Raw genomic sequence first — 20,442 nt, 5'->3', positions numbered from 1 at the left:
ATTACACAAAATTTATTTCTATTAAAGGCAATTTTTTTTTATTTTCGTTATATAAGCTGAATGATTTTATCGAAGTTCATTTAATATCTCCTATTTAATTAAACATTACTTCTTGTGCATTCCCTGTGCCTTAATAGATTTAAGTACAAATGTCAATTTAATATGTATTTGAAATTAATATTTTGTACAATAACTTTTAAGTAAAATATGAATTTATTTGAGTACTCTACATATATAGGATAGGTAAGTTATATAAAGGTGCCAATGCTTAGAGCGTTATGTTTTGATTAATTTTGAAAGTGCCAATGAGATTGTACCAAATTATAGTTATAGTTTTCTATATAATTAACTAAAAAAGACTTCCATTCTTATGGAGCTAGGGGTTCAAGTTTGCTTATTATCCGCGTCATTTATTAAATTAATAATGAATAGGATCATCTCAAAAATAATTATTTACGTGAATGATTGTGCCAAATAGTAGGTAATTATAAATAGTGATAAGATATGTGTATGTGCCTTTTTGATACATATTTTTTCATAAAAAAATATAAAGTAAGTTCTTAACGAAATAAGATTTATGAAGTTTAATACATAAATATTTATAAGTCAGGCTAAAATCACTCAGAGTCGTTGAAATGTTAGCTCGAATAGAAATAAATGTTCGTTGTTTGATATTTTAAATTTCTGTTTAAGTAAATTATTATGAAACTAACCTTGAATTGCTAAAACATTTCATTATATTTTGATCTCCATTATATAAGTTTTTAATAAGTTGACACAACCGTAACGTCAGAAGGCTGTTCTACAATGTATTTACATACCATAACAAGAAAAAATTATAACAGGATTTTCAATCCACATTTACATTTAGATATTTTCAAATATTTTGAATCAGTTTATTAGTATAAGAGATATTATTGTGTTAAGTTTTATAGAGCAATAAACTGTATTTTGAATAAGATATTTGATAAGAAAGAAACATAAAATAATATACCGATGTGCTTATTTGAGATTTTTATTTTACTTAAATAATAACTCGAAATTAATGTAAATTCTCCATAAGTAACATAAAAGGTATTTTTATATGCTGTGAGTTTATCTCCTTTGTTGGTTGATGTTGGCAGTTTACGTCAGATTTTTGTACTGCTCACCGTACAGTCGGAGGCAGATTTACAACACCCTCGGTCAAATCTTATCTATACTATCTTCCACCAATTCTACATTACAGTATATCTACATACTTTTGTTTTCGAAAGTACTGTTCGTATACATGTCAATCATCACTTTTAGCGTTGACTAGTCGTGAACGTCCTTTGCACATGTCTCCAACTAGGTGAGGAGCTTTACGTCAACTAGCTACTTTAGAATCTAATTTGACTCCATCTTGCCTGCTCCAGATGCCGTCACCGCTGAAGTGGTATTTCTTCTCGATTTCATACAGCACTAGGCTGAGAATATGATCGTCTGTGAGCGCGGAATAGTTCAAGATATTATAGCAATCAATGGAGGAAGTCTTGAACGCTGGACGACCATCGTCTCGCAACTTGAGTAACAATGCCACATGATGCTCTATTTCATTGCTAAAATAAAATAAATATTTGATCACGGGATAAGACTGCACTAAGAAAGGATATTTTGAACTTTTTCCCTTAGTCAAGACATTTAAATAGTAATAAAGTAAAAATCAACATGCTATTGTTACCACGTTCATCGGGTTGCATAATACAAATAAGATTAGAAGTAAGATTTTTTTAAATTAACACTAGAACCACGCGGGTTTAAGGTAGCAAGCACATGCACATAAATTCAGTTAGGTACTCACATTGGATATAGCAAAAGGTGGCAATTGTTCAATATTGTTTTATCATCAAAGTTCTTCTTTAAGTACTCTATGTTTTCAGCGATAACGTGTAAAGCCGAGTGAAGGTAATATTTGTGCTTCTTCAGTTTATTGAGAACATTTTGGACCATTATTTTGGAGTCTCTTTTACCATTACCAGAAGGAAATCTTAGGGACGAGCATATTAAGATAGCTATATCTCGACCACAAACTTTGTTGCCAAAACTTGAAATATAACTGTAATAAAGACGAGTTAAAGACTATTATCTCTCCAAATAGACTTATATTATATTATATTATATATATTATATATATATATATAATATATATATATTATATATATATATATATATAATATATATATATATATTGGTATGTTTATGTAGTTTATTACTGTCATTTATTTAATTGTTCCATGTTTAATTATGTAAGTATTAGCATGTATGTTTAGTTAAATATGTTAAACGTTATTTATGCACACGCCATACCGCTCCAAAATTAATCTCTCCTCTCATGGGTCTACTGGAAGAGATTTCTTTTGAAATAAGTAGCACCTTTGTACTAGAATTACTGTAATAAATGCTTCTGTATATAATTTTTGTGTACATAAATAAATAAATAAATAAATAAAGAAATGATATAGTTACGACTGTTTTCAACAAATCCTTAGATATAATGATGTTATATTTACGACTATGTTCAACAAATACTTTAAGAAATTTAGGATACATTATTACTTACTTATTAAATACTTTGCTAGATGAAACAAGATGGTTCAAACTGTAACATTGCTTTTTAGCGGTCTGTATCTTGGATAGACGGGTCATCATCTTCTTCTTGTGGACCACCATGGACAATACCTAAAACGAAGTATTTATGCCTAGTATACTCGTATAACTATGTAACAGTTTTGTCCAAAAATTATTTAGTTTTGACAAATTAGGACATTGCAGGTATATCTCGTCTCTAAATGAATAATCCTTACAAAAATGTTTTGCCATCATCCTCCGCACCCGTAGCATGGACGCCGTTTTTATCGCGAAAAATATCGCTGTTTCGCGCTTTACTATAACTTGAAACGGGGTAGCAACAGTTTTTAGTGTAAGTCCTCACCTTTATGGAAAGAACCACATTTGCTATGACCACGGCCCTAGGTTAGTACGAGTATGTTAGGTTTTTACACTCGACGCAAGCTTTGTAGGGAAACCTAGCCTATATTGCATCATGGTTGACTCTTGCCTGTATGTCCATGTACAGGTTTCCTCATGATGTTTTCCCTCATCAAGAGCATTGGTGTGAATTTAGTATGCTGTTCACTGAACATAACTTAGAAAACATGTTATCATTAACAGTTCGACCATGCATACTCATAAAAACTAGAAAGTTTGACTGTAATTAGTTGTTTTATCTTATGGTTTATGAATGAATGTTTTATACAGATCAGAATTACCCTGGGATTTGTGTGTAATATCTGGTATTCCTTTAGATTCCTTAATTCTTCTAATCTTTCTTCTACAGTTGGCGGTCGCATACAGTATACTTTTAGACAACGCCGTTGCGCTTCTTCTGATATCCGATATTCCTAGAAATAAAAAAAAAAAACAGTTTTGAATTATGATCAAGTTAATCCACTACCAATGAATGTGGAGAAAGTTCCGGTACTTTACATTTCCTTAAATAATGATCTGCACTGTAAATAAGCACAGTTACACACATATCACGTTTTTATTAAGTTCTTATTCTGTTGAGCAAAACTTTCTGAGTGACCAATATATTATGCATTGAAATTGATGTATGTATCTTCCATAAACGCTGTTAATAAAGAATTTCACAAGACAAAAAGATAAATAATTAACATAAAACATCATACCTCTAGTAAATCCCTTATTTTTAAAAGAGCTGGATAGTTATTTTTTAATATAGCTGGTTCTATTTTTATTGCATCTTGAATATCCAAACCGGCCAGTGAAGGCACATTTTCAATAATCAATTTGGTATTAATGGGATCAGATGATATGATAAAACCATTTCTTCTTATTTCTTCTGTATTAAATTTTATATTGTTAACAGCTATATCCAAAGCTTCTTGAATATCTGACATGGGTTTATGTTTAAGTGGCAAATAATTTTTACAATATTTTTGGAAATCTTCAGTGGTGATAGACAGTCTCCATGTTAAATATCTTTCCAGGACACTCATTCTTACTGTTACTGTAAATAAAACAGATAATTTCAATAGTATTACAAAATTGCCGTGTGGTTCCCGGCACCAATACAAAAAAGAGTAGGACCACTCCATCTCTTTCCCATGGATGTCATGGATGGCGACTAATGGATAGGCTTACAAACTTGGGGTTCCTTTTTAGGCGATTGGCTAGCAACCTGTCACTATTTGAATCTCAATTCTATCATTAAGCCAAATAGCTGAACGTGGCCATTCAGTCTTTTCAAGACTGTTGGCTCTGTCTACCCCGCAAGGGATATAGACGTGACCATATGTATGTATGCATGTGTGTATTAAAAAATCCCATTTTAATGGCTTAATCATTATTTACCATAATGTTACACAAATGATATTTTATGTAATCATTTACTGTTGAGCATAGAAGTATGGAACCCTAAAAATACTAAAACTAACACACCAATAAATATTATACAAAAATATACTATCTACTATCATAGTGTCTGCTTGTAAGTTTAATCCATACTATTAATGTTGTAAATGTGTTTGTTTTTGTCATCTTTTGAATCAAAATCACTGAACAGATCAGTATTTTTAGCATACATATAGTGTATCTAAGTATGAAGGACATATGGTACTTTTCATGCAGGTGGAGCTGTGGCTGTTTATTGTAGATGACTTTTGCCATTATTTATTTTACTAAGCCCCAGGTGTTAACTAGAATCATTATAAAATTAGCCAACTAGCTGCATTGTAATAACACTTACAAATAGATGTTTCAGCATCAGGAAAATGTAGTGCATATTTACAATTATCCGGCCAATCTCTAAAGAAATCTTGTAAATGTTGTTCTAGTGAAATATTTGAATTAAGCAGACCCTCCTTTTTTAGCCATGTTATAGTCCGTGACCTTACAAGCGTATGGTACCTGAAGATATAACAAACTAATTAATGGTATTTACAAAGACATCACAGATTGATCAAGCTAGACAGTAGTTAGACTTGTTTTATACTAGGTTCTATGTACCATATCAGAGCAAGTGAGGTCAATATGAAAATCAAATTTATATTTTTCTATCCTATACATATATTAATGTTTAAAATTGAACTTACTTGGGGACAAGCTTGAATTAAACAAATTAAAATTGAAGCTTGTAAACAACTATTAAACTGGCAAAAAAGAGACACTGATCAATAATTCTGATATAAAGTAATTTAAACTGTAAATACCTACCCCGCCGGGAAAGAGGCGTGATTTTATGTATGTATGTATGTAAACTGTAAATACTTACTTTATTATATATTGAGGTAAAATCTTAACAAAACCACATTCATTTAGTATAGATCCATAATTATCCATGGTTATAGGATTCATAACAAATAAATGTGGGTTGTGACATGCTTCAACAGGACCAATACCAAATTTTTGCAATATTTGTAGTGTCCACTGTAACTGGTCATGGCTTAGTTGGTGAATATTTGGATGCTTTTTTTTCAAATCTGGTAACCAAGCTTTTGTAACGCTGCGGCCTGAAATAAAAGATGCTTTGATTAAACAAACAAACATACATACATACATAAACTCACGCCTCTTTCCCAGAGGGGTAGGCAGAGACTACCTCTTTCCACTTGCCACGATCCCTGCATACTTCCTTTGCTTCATCCACATTCATAACTCTCTTCATGCAAGCTCGGCGGTTTCGGGCACTTTTGACCTGACCCTTCACCAGGACGTCCTTAATTTGATCAAGACAATAATAATATTAAAAATATTTTCTGGAGCCCAACCCCATATGTTATGTAAATAAATTTTAGATACCAGTAGTTTGTTCATAAAAATCTAGGAAAGGTATTCCATGATAGCTCCTGTGATGTTGGTTTTTAGGGACATATTCTAGATATTTATAAATACGGAACCGATACATGCCCATTAAGAGCAGTTTTCGTAACGTTAGAAAGAACAATAATTTTTTGGAAACCCGAAATTACTTAAAATTTGTAATTTAGACATATAATTTTATGTAAAAACAATAACATAACCTTAAAAATAAGATGTAGTATCCAACTTAGTGACAGACAGTGACATTTTCTCATTGACAGCTGATGCAGTATGTTAATGTCAAAAAAATTACGTTGATGTCTATGAAAAGAACGAAGATCTGATGATGTATGTTTACATTCTTAGTTAGCGTATTTGCAGGCAATTTTGAGATTGCGGATTGCCGGAATAATATTAATTTATTTTACGCAATTTTTTTCGCTGTTATAGATGGATTGGGGTGCAATTAAAAACCAATTCAAACAAACTTGGCTCACCACCGGCCTTAGCCTCGTCCTTTTTTCTGGTGTTACTTATTTCTTATTATGGGCTGAGGTAAGCTGCTTACGATATTGTTATTCTTTTATTCCCAATAAATGTCTAAAAATAAAAACCAATTTGTATTTTTATAAAATATACTTAATTGTATTAAATTTTAAAACCAAAGGCATAGTTAGGATATTTCACACTTAAAACAACCTTACAGTGTCGGATTTACTTCACATAATATTATGCTATGTAATACTGACTTCATTTTACAGTCTTCTACTAGGTTCTTCTATTTACTACTATTACATCTACATCTTTGTATTTTCATCTTATTTTTATTTTTTCTATTCGGGTATGCAGTTTGTTTCAACTGATAGTTCTGCATCAGAATTTTAAATTTATTGCTGATGATCATATACTGCCACCATAAAAATTACATAGTAATTGAATATTCAATGTAAATAAAACATACATTATTTATTTACCAATTTATTTATGAACACGATTTATATTACAGAACTGATAAACACATAAAGTATGTAATTATTGATTTCCAGAGTGGCACAATACAAAGCAATCTCATGTTGGATGAGCTCATATCTGCAGCAGAAAGTATTGATGTTCACACTGGAGACAATGCAGCACGGTATGAAGGTTGTGTGGTTCATATCCTGGGCCCTTTGCGCATTCTTGAGCCTATATCTGAACCTGATTACAACATACAGGTGCAAGCTGTAAAGTTGAGGAAAAGAGTTCAAATGTACCAGTGGATAGAAGAAGCACAGTGAGTTATAACAAAAAATAATGTCCAAAATTTCAATAATATTTTTTTATCCTATAAAATAATAGTATAATAGTGAAGAGTAAAACTTTCATATTTTTTTAATAGCTCATCTGAGAAGATGCATATGAGGTTCCATATTTTTTGTTTGACCATTTGATTTATCAATCAAATGCATATAGAGTTAACATTTTTATTTACAGGGATCAAGAGAATTTTTTAAGTGAACCTGCAGATGAATCCTACAAAACATACTGGTATCACAAAGATTGGAGAGATTACATTGTAGATTCGTCTCTGTTTTACATCAGACCTGGTCATCACAACCCTACTTCTATGCCTTTCTTCAGTGAAACCCATATAGCAGAGAATGTGAAAATTGGATATCTGTATTTAGGTACACATTAACAATACATTCTAAGAATGTCACTTAATTATAATCCTACTGATGCTAGTGTTAGTTACATCCAGATTGCTAGAGAGTTTGTCATCCACTTGTGAAGAGAATCCTGGAGTGGGTTCTTTACTATAAAGCAATTTAGCAATTTAATATCTATGAGAATTTAAATCAAATGGCATCTAGGTTCACACATAGGTGTGAAACTTGGATTCGTCATGAATTAGCAAAATAACTCAATATGCTACACCACAGCTTGATATTAAATTAAAATTTTAGGAATAGACGTAAAGCGCAAGGTGAATGATTACTACGAAATATGGTCTGATTCAAGACCGGAGAGGAGCGATATCAAGTTACATTCTGGTTTCTACTACCATGGTGAGAGTGCCCTAGAACATGAGGTTGGAGACTTACGCGTTCATTTTTCATATGCCGGTCGAGAGGATGATATTGTAAGTTTATATTAGTCATCTCTGTAAAATTAAGTGGAATGATTTGTATTTTTTATAGTATTGGTCTGCAATGCAATTATGTCTTAGAGTCAAATTCAAATCCTAAAACATAAAAATCCATTGTTTTCAGTACACAGCTGTAGGATTAGTAGAAGGTGGGACCTTGATAGCATACAGTCCCGCTAACTTCCCCACTGCCGATCCCATCGCGTTGCTTCGTAAGGGCTCCTACAGTCTAAAACAGTTACACGATTTGGAACGACGGGACGCTAACGTTCACACGTGGAAGTACAGATTGTTGGGTTTCGTGCAAGTATTCGCGTCGGCTATGACCCTGCACCCGGATTGGATTACTTTATGTAAGTTCACAGATTTTTCAATTCGAATTCAACATAAAAATAATTTTTCAATTTCGAACCAGTACTTCCTGAGATTAGCGCGTTCATTCAAACAAATAAACTCTTCAGCTAAAGCTGTAATATTAGTATAGATGTACACAAGAATAAAGGCTTTTCGCAAATCTCACGGGATGTATAGTTTTTACTCTATGTCCTTCTCCAGACTCTAAATTATACATACGCAAAGTTTCAAGAACAATAGTTCATGAGAAACGCTGGAAAAGATAACAAACAACAAACAAATAAACTTACTTTCGCATTAAAATCTAAGGTGGGATTTTTCACAGAGAAGTAAACTATGGCTAAAAACCCACGAAGCGATATTCACCCACCATAACCTAAGTTAAGAAATAAAATCGCAGTTCGGCAACCACAGTGGACTCAAGGAAAATAGCTTCGCTTTTAAAAGCCATGTCTTTTGCATTTCAAAATATTTAGTTTGGAATAGGTCAAGAAAAGTTTATTATTTCAGTTCTTCAATGTCAGTGGATATCCAGCAACTTGAGGCGGTGCACGAGGCTGTGGGTTAATTTCATCCTCTCGTTTTCGTACACACTCTTCGTTATATCAGTGCCTTGGTAACTATTACTCAATACTTATTTCGTACTAAAATTATTTAATTGAACGGTTTTTCAAGAATAAATCCAAAAAACCTCTTGGAAATAAATTCATTAAAAATAACAAAAGGTTACACTAGACCTTCGGGAGCTTTTATCCTGGAAATTTCCACTGAATCGAAGCAGCTTTCCAAAATGTAGTAGTGTTAAATAAAATAGTTAAAAATACAACTTGACATGCCCAAATGTTATTTGCTTTAAGTACCTACTTACATAAACTACGAATAACATTTCTTAACGAATATATTTAATATTTCTTATTATTTACGAATTATATATTAAAAATTACACGGAATACATAAATGATTCGTTCCCCTTGCATTGTTTTTGCTTTGTGTACGGTGTGTTTACATCATAGCTTCTATTTCTACAGGCTGGTCCATAAACCTACATTCGGCGCGATGGTACTGGGCGGGGCTCTTCTCCCACTTCTGCATTATTCCACGTTGCTCACTCGAAGGGAAACCACGCCAGAACCCCCTCCCTATGCACGTTGGAACGACAACCTTCGCTGAACGTGTTTTACAGAAACATGATGTCCACTGCTGGACAAGGCCTCTCCCAAAGATTTCCATCTTGAACGGTTGGAAGCGGCGTAGACTGAACGCATATGTAGGTCCAATAGTGTTCCCTGTTCCTGTCGGTACAAAATGATCGCATGTCTTTAATACACATATGCTTCACAAATGCGAGATGGGCTGGGCTAGTGTGTAATTTGGTGAGATTTATTTTATAAGTGATTTTTATAATTATTTGTAATTTACTTTATTTGTGTACAGTTTATTTGTGCTTATTTTAATTAAATTTCCACAATTAGCTTAAGTGACAATTAATTTTAAATATTTTATCCATTTAATTCTAGTCTGTTTAATTTTTATCTAAGAAAAAATTATATGAAATAGCAATCATATCTTAGTTTTAGTTAAGTATAAGTAGATATTTTTTTAATATAAACCATTCATTATTAGCTCGAATAATGTGATAGTAATAATAAGCCTCACTAATTCTTCCTTGAAGTAAACCCGTAGATTTTGATATTAATTTAAAAGTATATATTTTAATAAAGCTGGTTGTGACTTACTTCCTTAAATCTTCACTGCAATAAATAATTATAAAATTGAGTAAATATTTTATTCTAAAAACCTAACTTTTATATTAGAATAATAATAAATGTTAATTAAAATATACAAATTAAAAACTAAATAGGTAGGAGTACAACAATTGTTAAGAAACCGCAAATCTTTACATGCCGCGACAATGTACTCAAAAAGGTGGAGAAAACCATGAAATGCATGGCAATGCTTGTCCTCTGTAAGCTATGAAACTTATAGCCCCTTTACAGATCACTTGGACCTATTAGTTTCTTTGATAAACATATCTAAATAGAGAACTTGCCCTTGGCAACCGGATATCAACATTTTTTAGTCTGTCTGATGGTGTGCATTATCGATATGTTCAGAGCATTTTTTCTTTTTGCGTCTATATGATTATACATACAAATAAAAACGTCTTTATCCTTTACGGAGTAAACAGAGTCAACAGTCTTGAAAAGACTGAAAGGCTACGGAACAGCAAGGAAAAATTATGACAAACAGGAAAGTACTTTGTCTGTTCTATTATTGTTATCGTACTTCTGTGTTATTGTCATAAATCTGCACAATGCGGCATTTCCTGCAATATTCACGCAGGCGCTTTGACTGCCTGTATCAGCTGATCAGTCTCCACCCTCCGCTGTGCGGAAGGTTTTGTTGCTTAGTAATATGGTTGTGATATTATAGTTTTATTATATGATTTGATGTTTTAATAAAAATCGTGAACTTCCACGTAACCATCTTATACGTAAAAAGATCCAATAGTGTGATAGTTGTACAATTTCATTTAGAAGGTTGTAAACATGAAAGCCGCTGCTATGTCCGTCTGGGTTTTTATCAACCTGATTTGTTTCGGAATGTGCGGTTATCTATATTTGATATGGTCGCAGTATTGGATGTATATAGCGAAACAAAAGCTGTTTAATAAATCACCAGAAATTCCACAGAAAACCATTTCAGTGTCGAATTACGAGGATACATACGCCGAGTATAAAGTGCCTACGAATTTTTCAAGTTTGAGATTAGAGCCTAATAAAAAGAATCGAAGGTCTGCCATCGCTGGCTTGTGGGGAAGTCAGCAAATTACTCAGCCCTCAATAAAGTTCGCTGGGTCCATCATCCGTCCGTCGAACAACGTGGTGAGGAAGAGTCAAGGCAGTCCTCGTTTTCCAAACATACACACGCCTATCTTAGAGTTCGATAGCGATAAGTATATCTGTGATGAAATGGACACGTCGGAGTGCGAAGCGCAAACAAGAGAATTCAAAGAATTACTTCTCAAGGAATTCCACCGAGTGTTGATGGGTGATAGCAAAGTGTTTAAGTCTGGATTGGATTCGCATAACTCCTACAATGTCAAGTATAAAGGCGATCATAGGAAGGAGGTTACTAAACAAGAAGTCTTATGCAGTTTAAAGCGGGTGCAGGTGCGGACTGTAACTTCGAAGGATGAACCATTCCGACGTTTGGGTTTCAACATACCTGGTGCTCCGTTGCTGCAGTCCCGAGCTTTCAATACGTGCGCAGTCGTAACAAGTGCTGGAGCTCTTTTAGGTTCACGGTTAGGCGAATTTATAGGTGATTTCTTTTTCAGTTTTTTTAAAGTTCAGTTTATTCTTTAAAGTTTTTTTCAGGATGTGCAGTTGAATCCAAACTGGGCAAAGGTTCCCTTGCGGGGTCGCGGAAGTCACATAGCAATCGTTTCGTGTAATTGACAGGATCTTGGTCAAAGACAGACCCAGGACTCCTTCCCAAAGAGCACACAATCGAGACTCACATCAAGAGGATGATGAGCATAAGTAAACAAATAGAACATTTATAGAGCTTTATGAGTTTTCACCTTTCTTTGGCATTTGTAAATTTTTCACCTCCGCGCGTTCTCGATGCGTGAATCATATTGAATGAGCTGGCATTTATGGTGAATGTTTACTTTAACATGTAACTACTACACACGTTTTGGTTCTAGCCTCTATTGTATTAACAGTTATTGTCCTCAATGTGCTTTACTAAGCTTTGCTGTTAAGTCATTTTAAATTTCGTGTCATAGGCCAACAACCGTAAAGGGGAACATTTATTTTTTACATTCGAAATAACTGAAGGATAAAAGGCCGCTTAATATATTTTTTTTTAATTTTGATACCAGGTTCCGCCTATTGTTACGATCCAGGATTGCACTGGATGAAAGGACCCTCATTGTAAATTTGATTGTTCTTTATTGTTTGTTTACTCTCATTAGTAACTAGAGGTGTTCGCTGAAATTTCCTTACCCGATAAAAAAATTAAATATCCTTTCTTAGTGCACTTTATACCATCAAGAGTTTGATATGACAGTCAATCAGTTAATGCAATGCTATGCAATAAAAACCGCACCGCAAACCGAAGAAGGTTTAATTTTAATTTGTTTTTATTTTATGCTAGTATTGCAATAATCAATTGCTTACATATTTTTATCAAATCGATGACCGGCGATCGACCGTATATATTGTGCAGTTATCGCATCGGATCTCTCTTTGTACACACATTGTTATTCAAAAATGGTTTGCTTCGCCGAATGGGCAAAATTGTGGGTGAATATACACGAAAGTGTAGGTACAGTCAGGAGGGTTTTCACGCATTGTTCAGTACTCAGTATAATCCATACAATCGCTGACGTGTTGGAGGAAACTAGTCACTTTTTGCGGAAGCAGTTTGCCATTTTCTTGTATTATTTGCTGGCGTGATGAGAATTTATTTTTATTGTCCTGTTTTATTTAACCGCAATGATGATATGGTAAATTTTGATTTGATCTGCCTACTCCTTATTTTAAATGAGGTCGTGATTCCTAAAAATTGATTTAAACTTAAAAGTAATTTTCGCTTCTATAACATACTAAGACTACACTAGGTTAATTGTTTTAGTAAAAGTAGCCCTCCGCTTCTCCCATTTTTTTAGATACTATTTCTTCTTTTGAACCACGTAACGGATTTTGATGAAGTTAACACAGTTTTGAGATAATTTATTCCCAAAGACTACTTTATCACAAATGTAAAATGATACATACTAAACATTTTTAGAGAATATAAAACGATCCGTAACAATCAGGTTTTTTTGAAATATTTTCTGAGTAGTAAGCAAGATTAATGAAAACATAGAAATCTTTCAAAGTAGTTTCCTAGAGGTATCAATAATGATTCATTTTTCATATAGACTTTAATATTGGGTCGTATTAGTCATGAGATAACTGTGCTGCAAGTTAGGAACTTATTTTATTCTGTAAGTAAATACCTATATTATTTTTCAACTTAACAAATTGTATCTTATTAAACAAAGACAGGCAATTTTTTAAGATTTATTTTTTTGCCACAAAAACTACTAAATGGATTTTCATTAAAATTTTACAGTAAGTTACATACAAAGGATGGCTGGAAGAAATTATCTATCGATAAGTTAGTCCTTTGCTCATCCTATATGTGTAAAGATATGATTTTAATAAAACATGTATAAATATAGGATTAATATTTAAATCATTGCCGACCTTGAGAGATATATCATTCTTTTATTTTTAAATAACAATAGATGTTTTGTGATGCAGAGTTAAAAAAGGCCTTTTCTTAAAATTAAAACCGAATTTCTTGTAAGCTAAGCTAAACCTCGCTACTAGAGTTTGAGATGAAAATTAACTCTCTTTTCATACAAAACAGGACTAAACTCTTTTTATACAAAGTGACCAGTTGCATTGATCTCCGAGTCTGGAATGCTAATATTTGTACAAATTGTTGAAGTTAGGTATATCTGTTAGTAGTGTCGTTAGTGGTCAAGTGCAGGATCATTGGCGTAGAGTCATCAACCCGTGCGAAGGGCTCTGAATAATTCATGTGCGGTAGCGTGGCCTGGCCATTGTGCACTTACAACCGAACCCCATATTGCGGCGTGGTTGTTAGATAGCACCACATATTTAATATAATAACTTTGAGGCCAACTTATTACTTTTTATTTATGAAAAAATTGCAGAAAACCTACCGTAGAATGGTCCTACTTTACTCCAATATTTGCTCCAAAAACCAATTAATTATGATTATTGTTTTGATTATTAATGATGAACTTACACCGCGGTATTTATTTAAAGAATATAATATTATTTAACACATCTTTGAAGTTAAATCAGCGCAATTAAGTATTCCATTATATATATAAAACTACGAATAAGGAGCAAAGTTACCCATGGTTATGCATAACTATGCTCCTATAGGTATATTTCACGACCAATCTTCATTGTAGAAGCGTTTTGAGCAAAGTTATGCCTTGCTTTTTAAAATTATGCTCCAGTAAAGTTACGTTTTACCTTTTTTTATAGTAACAAGTGTCGAAAGATTTGTAAAAATCTAAATAAACCATATTTTTAATAGAAGTAATGTTATATTTCTTCACTCATAAATAAATATTTTTGGTTGCGTTCACAATTGAATGTAATGTCGCACTTTTTGGGACATATCAAGCGACAAAACATTTTACGGTACGTATTTTGGACGGGATAAAATACAATATAAATTTTATTCTTGTTATTTCATCATATCATAGGAATATATTCTAAGTTATCGACTTAGGCTTTCGACAAGCATCTGTAAGAGATGATTTACATGTATAATGTTTAGGCTAAGTTTTCATTTCTGTCTCACCAACGAAAGTAATAAATGTTGGCAAATCAATTACAAAGTGTATCAAAAGTAGACTAATCTGAACGAAATTATTACAGGAGGACTTCTCTTAGCATTACTTGATAAAGGTCTGCAGAGAAAGTCAGAGGATTTGGTCTACATCCGACAATGAGAATTGATGAGTTGAGAAGGGTTTGTTTTGCTTGAATGGCTCCTAAGTTGAACTTTTAAAAATCTAGGGAATAACTTGAGTTGATATTCATTCTGCCCAAAACAGATCATACAATGACAAACTTACCTCAATGCAAAATTTAATAAAAATGTGTTTTTAATAGTCCCGCAACTACAAGCAAATTTTTTCATTGCATACAAGTTAGTAGGGTAGGCAACAATGAGATATGACTTATTTATTGAGTTGCGTGTCGCAATACATATGTACTTCCATCAACGGACAACAATAGACGATCGATCTTCCAGCTGGAGCCTGCTGTTAATCGTCACATGCATTATTTAACAGTGTTATCAGCCATTATCTAATTCTCCTGCTCTGTCCCATTGTGATTTCCAATTGATCAGTTTGAATCAGATTTTATTTTAAGAAAAGTACGAATACTGAATGATTATTTTACCTTAAAAGGGATGTCCTATCTGCTTTAGTGCTTAAGCCGACGATCAGAATTTCGATGAGTCTGTGGAATCGTAGCAATTGAAATTAATTGGCCAATTGGCATAAAAGAATAAGCAGTGTCGTTACAGTAACTGGTGGGTTGACTCTAGCGTTATCCCATTTTATCTGGGTCAGCTCTCCTCTTCATTTTTCGCTATTAAACTTCGGACCTAGGTCGTGTTGTTGTCAATTTGGGCTTCTTTTAGGTCGTTGTTGATCACAGACATCGATGTTTGAACCTATCGTCCAGGATGATGGGTAGTGCTGGGTATTTTTAATTCAGTGATGTCCCTCGTGCAAACGAATTAGTGTCAAAGAAAAAAGTAAACGTTTTCCTCATTACACTCAAGTAGAATGTAATTATTGCGTCTTATAATCGTTGTTTACTGCCATTGTTCCGCTTTCTTACATGGAACATAATTGGAAGGGTCAGTCATTTTTATAGTCAGATGAAATTTTATGAAAATTACCTATCACTGATATCTGTTATTTCGGTTAGTGTGATACGTCTAGTCTATCGTAACACCATAGTTTAGAATAGAGTCTGCATTGAGACTAGTTGAAGGGCCTACGCACAGGTTATTTTTAAAATAGAATAAATGACGAATTAAATTTCATTACTCATTGCCGGCTGGCTCCAGTCTGGAGCGAGGCATAAATAATATCTTGGTAAGATGTGTACCTAGGTAACTAGTGGTGGTGATATAAATCGTTACAAAAATAACATTTAAAACAATTTATTTAATTAGGGGAGTGGTTGAAAATTTCAAAGTATTTTATGAAACGTGAAGTCTTGTACGTGCTGTGTGTTGTGTTTCGTATTTCTTACTAAAAGATTTCTCTATTTTCATTCGGCAAGTATTATTTCAAAATCCCTGAAGTGGAGCGGAAACAGGTTTCAAGGTTGACAGTAACTACAGGCTCTTTATTAATATTAGCTATGTCGGTAAAAATAGGTACTTACTGAAACTATGTTCAATTTTTTGTCAGTTAGGCCTTGTACGAATTATAACAATTATCAAGTACCTACTTACATAGTTTTTGTGTGATAAGTCATTTTATGATGCACAATATTTTACTACTTGTAGATTTATTGTAAATAATGTTATTGATTTATGTGTCTTGGTTTTTTCAAAATTAAATATTTTTGTCATTTTTTTACTATGGCGCAGTGACTTACTCGTATTTATAAAGACTCGCTTAGAAAAAATATTTGCAGATTCCCATGATATGATCCTGCGGTTTAACAACGCGCCGACTGTAAACTATACTGAAGATGTTGGGTCCAAAACTACGTTCAGAATACTAAATTCTCAGGTATGTTCGAAAAATTTAAAACAGAAGTATTTAGAAATGACAAATTAAATGTTTTTAATTGTTTCGAGTTCTATCAAACACATTTTTGTAATATTTCAACTATACCTACTTATTTTAAAAATCATGATTACGCATTGCAGTATATTTGATCGATTAAGTATATGTTTTTTCAGGTTGTGACTAAACCAGAATTCAAATTTTTGGAAGACGCCCTGTATAAAGATGTTTCAATTTTAATATGGGATCCCGCAAATTTTTCCTCGTCGTTAGAAGACTGGTATCGAAATCCCGATTTTCCACTTTTTCCAGTTTATAAAAGGTGAATACCTTACTTTGTTTTGTTCAAGTCACCTAACCATTATAGGTATATTACCCAAAAGTGGTTATGAAATCCATAGTTAATAATAATTTATTTATATTGTTCCTTTAGATTACTCGAAGAAAGACCAGACGCCGACGTCCACCTGCTTCGGCCGCAAGTCCTGTGGGATCTGTGGGCCGTGCTTCAAGACGCTTCTTCTTATAGACTGAGAAGAAACCCTCCATCGTCGGGGTTTATAGGTTTGAACTTTCTTCTTATATTCCGCCGATATGTTTTTCGTTATGTGAAATATTACAGATCACTATCATCAACAGAAACATTATCATTCAGATTTCTATAGCAAGTCATCAAACAGTGAAATAAAAATATGTAATCATAACTGACGATAATGTCTTTTGTTCATTAGATATGTATGATTATTTTCAGGTATATGGTTATCTCTTCAGCGTTGCAAGCGAGTCCGTGTATTCGAATACGTGCCATCCGTACGCGCGACCCGCCGTTGCCACTATCACGTGGCGCGCGACGACACGGCCTGCACCCTGGGCGCTTGGCATCCTCTCGCCCAAGAAAAGGCTCTTGCTGAACGCATCAGAGACAATTCCGACATAGATGTGTTTCAGAAAGGCTATATTGATATTCCCGGCCTAAGCAACGTTGATTGTTAATGTAGCGGGATGACAAGGCCTGCACACTAGACGCGTGGCGCCCAGACAAAGCCCAGAAAAAGATTCTTAATAGAACGTATCAATCAGAAATAATTCCGACATAGATTTGTTTTGGAAAGTCTTTACTGATATTTCCGGCCTAATCTATTTTACTTATTTGAAAAATCAACCATGACTCATTCGAGTTTTGCTTCGGCATATCCTTAGATGGCATAATAAAAATTGTACAGTTTCCCTCTATGTTTTAGACAAGGAAAGAGTGGGATCTTTTATATAGGTATTCCAGAACGGGTGTAATTCCATGTAGGTAGTCCCGGAAAAAAATGTTAGGTATACTTGTAAGTAAACATTACCATAGCATTTTAGCAAAGTAACTTCATATACTGAAAAGCTAATGTCTTCCTCTAAGTAACTAGCATTATGGTGCCTAAAATGTATCGCACAATAACTAGTGGAATAAGTATTAAATAAAACAAATCATACATACATACATACATATGGTCACGGTTATATCCCTTGCGGGGTAGACAGAGCCATAGTCTTGAAAAGACTGAATGGCCATGCTCAGCTATTTGGCTTAATGATAGAATTAAGATTAAAATAGTGACAGGTTGCTAACCCATCGCCCAAAAAAGTATCCCAAGTTTGTAAGCCTATCCCTTAGTCGCCTTTTACGACATCCATGGGAAAGAGATGGAGTGGTCCTATTCTTTTTTGTATTGGTGCCGGGAACCACACGGCACACAAACAAATTAATAATATCTTTTATTTCAAGACCCACCCAAAGCATACCTACTTTTGTTATCGTGCCGGAACAAAAATTTAATTGTCACTTTATGTGATTCAGGTAAGGCCATGTCGGCCATGAGATGCCCTTGTGACTTGTATTTTTAGCGTTTTGCTACTGATGGTCAGTGGCCGCTGCTTGAATACAGATGGGTGTGCGCGGTGATATCGATTAGCGATTCAAGGCGTGCGCGCGGAATCAGCAACATCCGAGATACTGCGGTGCTCCCAACGCTTCCGTCTTCTCGCTTCTCCCATCATCTGCATACAACACGTCGTGCTCTACATAATAAAAGATCACATACATTGTTGGACGCGATTTGCATTCCTTGTGCAGTTAGCGATTTTGATGGTCAGGTGTGAACTGTACAGGACAATAATGTTTATCAGAAGTGATTTATGATTGGGAAAATCTAATTCATGTCGTTCAATTGGCAGTCGTAGCAAAATTGAACTTTGTTCGTAAACTTTACAGAATTGCGTATTTTCCTCTAAAGCAATTTCTGGGGCATCGCATGGAAATTTTCTGGAATTCGTAAGCATTTTGCAGCCATGCCAGCATTTATGGCCATTTGACGTATATTGCGCGTTGGGTATATTCCGCTATGGTGTGTTTATATGCAAATCAAATAATACATTAATTTACCTACTTACAAGGAAGCATTGGATATGTGCCTATTTCGTCCTATTCCTGGCTATTGTCCAGTTTCCAGCTGTTGTGAAATAACTTAACTGGAATTTAAATATTATAATTGACTACACACATGTTATATTATTGACTTCATACAGTAATATTATATTAAAACTATAGATAAACGTTAACTGCTATATTTAATTTAATAAAATTTCCTATATTACATACTTATCCACTCGACTGGAATATCATTTCATGGGATAAGTTAATATCTTGTTGCAATTTAATGTCACCACAATCTGTTATTGTTTTCCTATTTCATAAAATATATTACAAAAATACAAATCAATTTCGAAGTTTTAAAACTATTAAATGGGGGAAATATTGCAAAGAAGGCATGTCTCCAATACATAAGTTTCATTAGCAAGAAGTCAAGCGCATTCCATGTTCAAAATTATTCTTTGCTTGCATCAATCAAGCGGTGAAGCGGGTACAAACAGCGGAAATATAATTTGCATAATACCTACAGCTACCCGTACAATTGCAGCCAAAGGTCTCCTAGTAATACCCGCCCTTGGCAATGCTCGAAGGTCCCCAGCTTTGTTCAGCTGATGCATCTGCTTATAAATAATTATTATCAACCAGTGTGTGGCGATGTGTCATTGCAATTATATTCGTCGGAAGGATAGACGGATATAAGTAAGACACTGATATGGCTTAGTTGAGACCGTATTAAACCCAAATTTCTGTTAAGATTACCTACATAAAATTAAAAAGAACGACTACTTAGCTAAAATTTAAAACCAAAAATACCCCTTTACTGTTTTTATTAAGTAAGTAGGCGCTCGTACATAACGCGATTTTCATTCAAACATTGTGCAAATTTTTTACTAAGCGAAGTTGAAAAATTTTGGTTGCAAAACACTCTTTTTTGACTCCGTAAAAATTCTCACTTTTTTTTTGTATTACTCACCCCCTATACAAGAGAGAGAGAGAGAGAGAGAGATCCTAGAGAATAGTGGATAGAGAATAGCCAGAAGGCTGACGCTGAATCCCAAAGCTTAGACGCAAACGCAAACGAAAATTTCCCTAAAATTGGACGCAATACGTTCCACAAAAGAGAAGTCCTTTAAGTGAATGTATAAATGTACGCCATATTCAAAAATTAAATCACCAGGACGATAAATAGTATACAATATTGAGCTACAGGAAGGAAGTGACAAGAATTTTTATCGATTTAATATCGACTAGGTTTATTTAGAAACGTCATCGGGGAATACATATGAGCGATGTCATGGTTATCTGAGGGTTTGAGACAAACCGGTCAAGCAAGTCCAGTAGGTA

The 20,442-nt window shown here is 33.9% G+C and overlaps 3 protein-coding genes across 4 annotated transcripts; 2 read left to right on the top strand and 1 right to left on the bottom strand.

Annotated features, from left to right (window-relative positions):
• Positions 1-1,007: 1,007 nt before the first annotated feature.
• LOC106138667 (transcription termination factor 5, mitochondrial) lies at positions 1,008-6,105 on the bottom strand. Of its 2 annotated transcripts, none has more exons than XM_060954431.1 (8): positions 6,063-6,105; positions 5,315-5,552; positions 4,790-4,950; positions 3,711-4,051; positions 3,291-3,422; positions 2,582-2,700; positions 1,823-2,077; positions 1,008-1,580 (listed from the first exon to the last, which is right to left on the bottom strand). In XM_060954431.1, exons 2-8 carry the CDS (start codon positions 5,395-5,397, stop codon positions 1,349-1,351), a joined length of 1,323 nt encoding a protein of 440 aa, XP_060810414.1. In that variant the 5' UTR covers positions 5,398-5,552; positions 6,063-6,105; the 3' UTR covers positions 1,008-1,348. The 2 variants fall into 2 exon arrangements, with proteins under 2 accessions (XP_060810414.1, XP_013195336.2); XM_013339882.2 differs by lacking the exon at positions 6,063-6,105 and adding an exon at positions 5,842-6,056.
• A 108-nt stretch (positions 6,106-6,213) lies between these two features.
• Positions 6,214-10,094, top strand: LOC106138669 (transmembrane protein 43 homolog). Its single transcript, XM_013339884.2, has 7 exons — positions 6,214-6,396; positions 6,888-7,114; positions 7,315-7,508; positions 7,788-7,963; positions 8,094-8,322; positions 8,834-8,939; positions 9,352-10,094. The coding sequence occupies exons 1-7, from the start codon at positions 6,292-6,294 to the stop codon at positions 9,491-9,493; spliced, it is 1,179 nt and encodes a 392-aa protein (XP_013195338.2). The 5' UTR covers positions 6,214-6,291; the 3' UTR covers positions 9,494-10,094.
• Positions 10,095-10,725: 631 nt separating this feature from the next.
• On the top strand, positions 10,726-19,152 carry LOC106138670 (beta-galactoside alpha-2,6-sialyltransferase 2). Its single transcript, XM_013339885.2, has 5 exons — positions 10,726-11,647; positions 16,591-16,688; positions 16,862-17,007; positions 17,119-17,249; positions 17,437-19,152. Exons 1-5 carry the CDS (start codon positions 10,873-10,875, stop codon positions 17,676-17,678), a joined length of 1,392 nt encoding a protein of 463 aa, XP_013195339.1. The 5' UTR covers positions 10,726-10,872; the 3' UTR covers positions 17,679-19,152.
• Positions 19,153-20,442: the final 1,290 nt, after the last annotated feature.

Source organism: Amyelois transitella, chromosome 4, assembly GCF_032362555.1.
Source record: "Amyelois transitella isolate CPQ chromosome 4, ilAmyTran1.1, whole genome shotgun sequence".
NCBI lineage: Eukaryota > Metazoa > Arthropoda > Insecta > Lepidoptera > Pyralidae > Amyelois > Amyelois transitella.
Note: the sequence above shows the minus strand (reverse complement) of the source record. Positions and strands in the feature narration are given on the sequence as shown.

Bases quoted from the DNA above. Each gene is read 5' to 3' on its own strand.
- LOC106138667 (XM_013339882.2), bottom strand. From the start codon at position 5,953: ATGGGCATGTATCGGTTCCGTATTTATAAATATCTAGAATATGTCCCT. The intron at 4,951-5,314 runs GTAAGTATTTAC...TTATATCTTCAG, and splicing joins TTACCTCAATATATAATAAA to GTACCATACGCTTGTAAGGT. The intron at 3,423-3,710 runs GTATGATGTTTT...TTTTATTTCTAG, and splicing joins AAATAAGGGATTTACTAGAG to GAATATCGGATATCAGAAGA.
- LOC106138669 (XM_013339884.2), top strand. From the start codon at position 6,292: ATGGATTGGGGTGCAATTAAAAACCAATTCAAACAAACTTGGCTCACC. The intron at 7,115-7,314 runs GTGAGTTATAAC...TTTTATTTACAG, and splicing joins CAGTGGATAGAAGAAGCACA to GGATCAAGAGAATTTTTTAA. The intron at 7,964-8,093 runs GTAAGTTTATAT...CATTGTTTTCAG, and splicing joins CCGGTCGAGAGGATGATATT to TACACAGCTGTAGGATTAGT.
- LOC106138670 (XM_013339885.2), top strand. From the start codon at position 10,873: ATGAAAGCCGCTGCTATGTCCGTCTGGGTTTTTATCAACCTGATTTGT. The intron at 16,689-16,861 runs GTATGTTCGAAA...ATGTTTTTTCAG, and splicing joins TCAGAATACTAAATTCTCAG to GTTGTGACTAAACCAGAATT. The intron at 17,008-17,118 runs GTGAATACCTTA...TTGTTCCTTTAG, and splicing joins CTTTTTCCAGTTTATAAAAG to ATTACTCGAAGAAAGACCAG.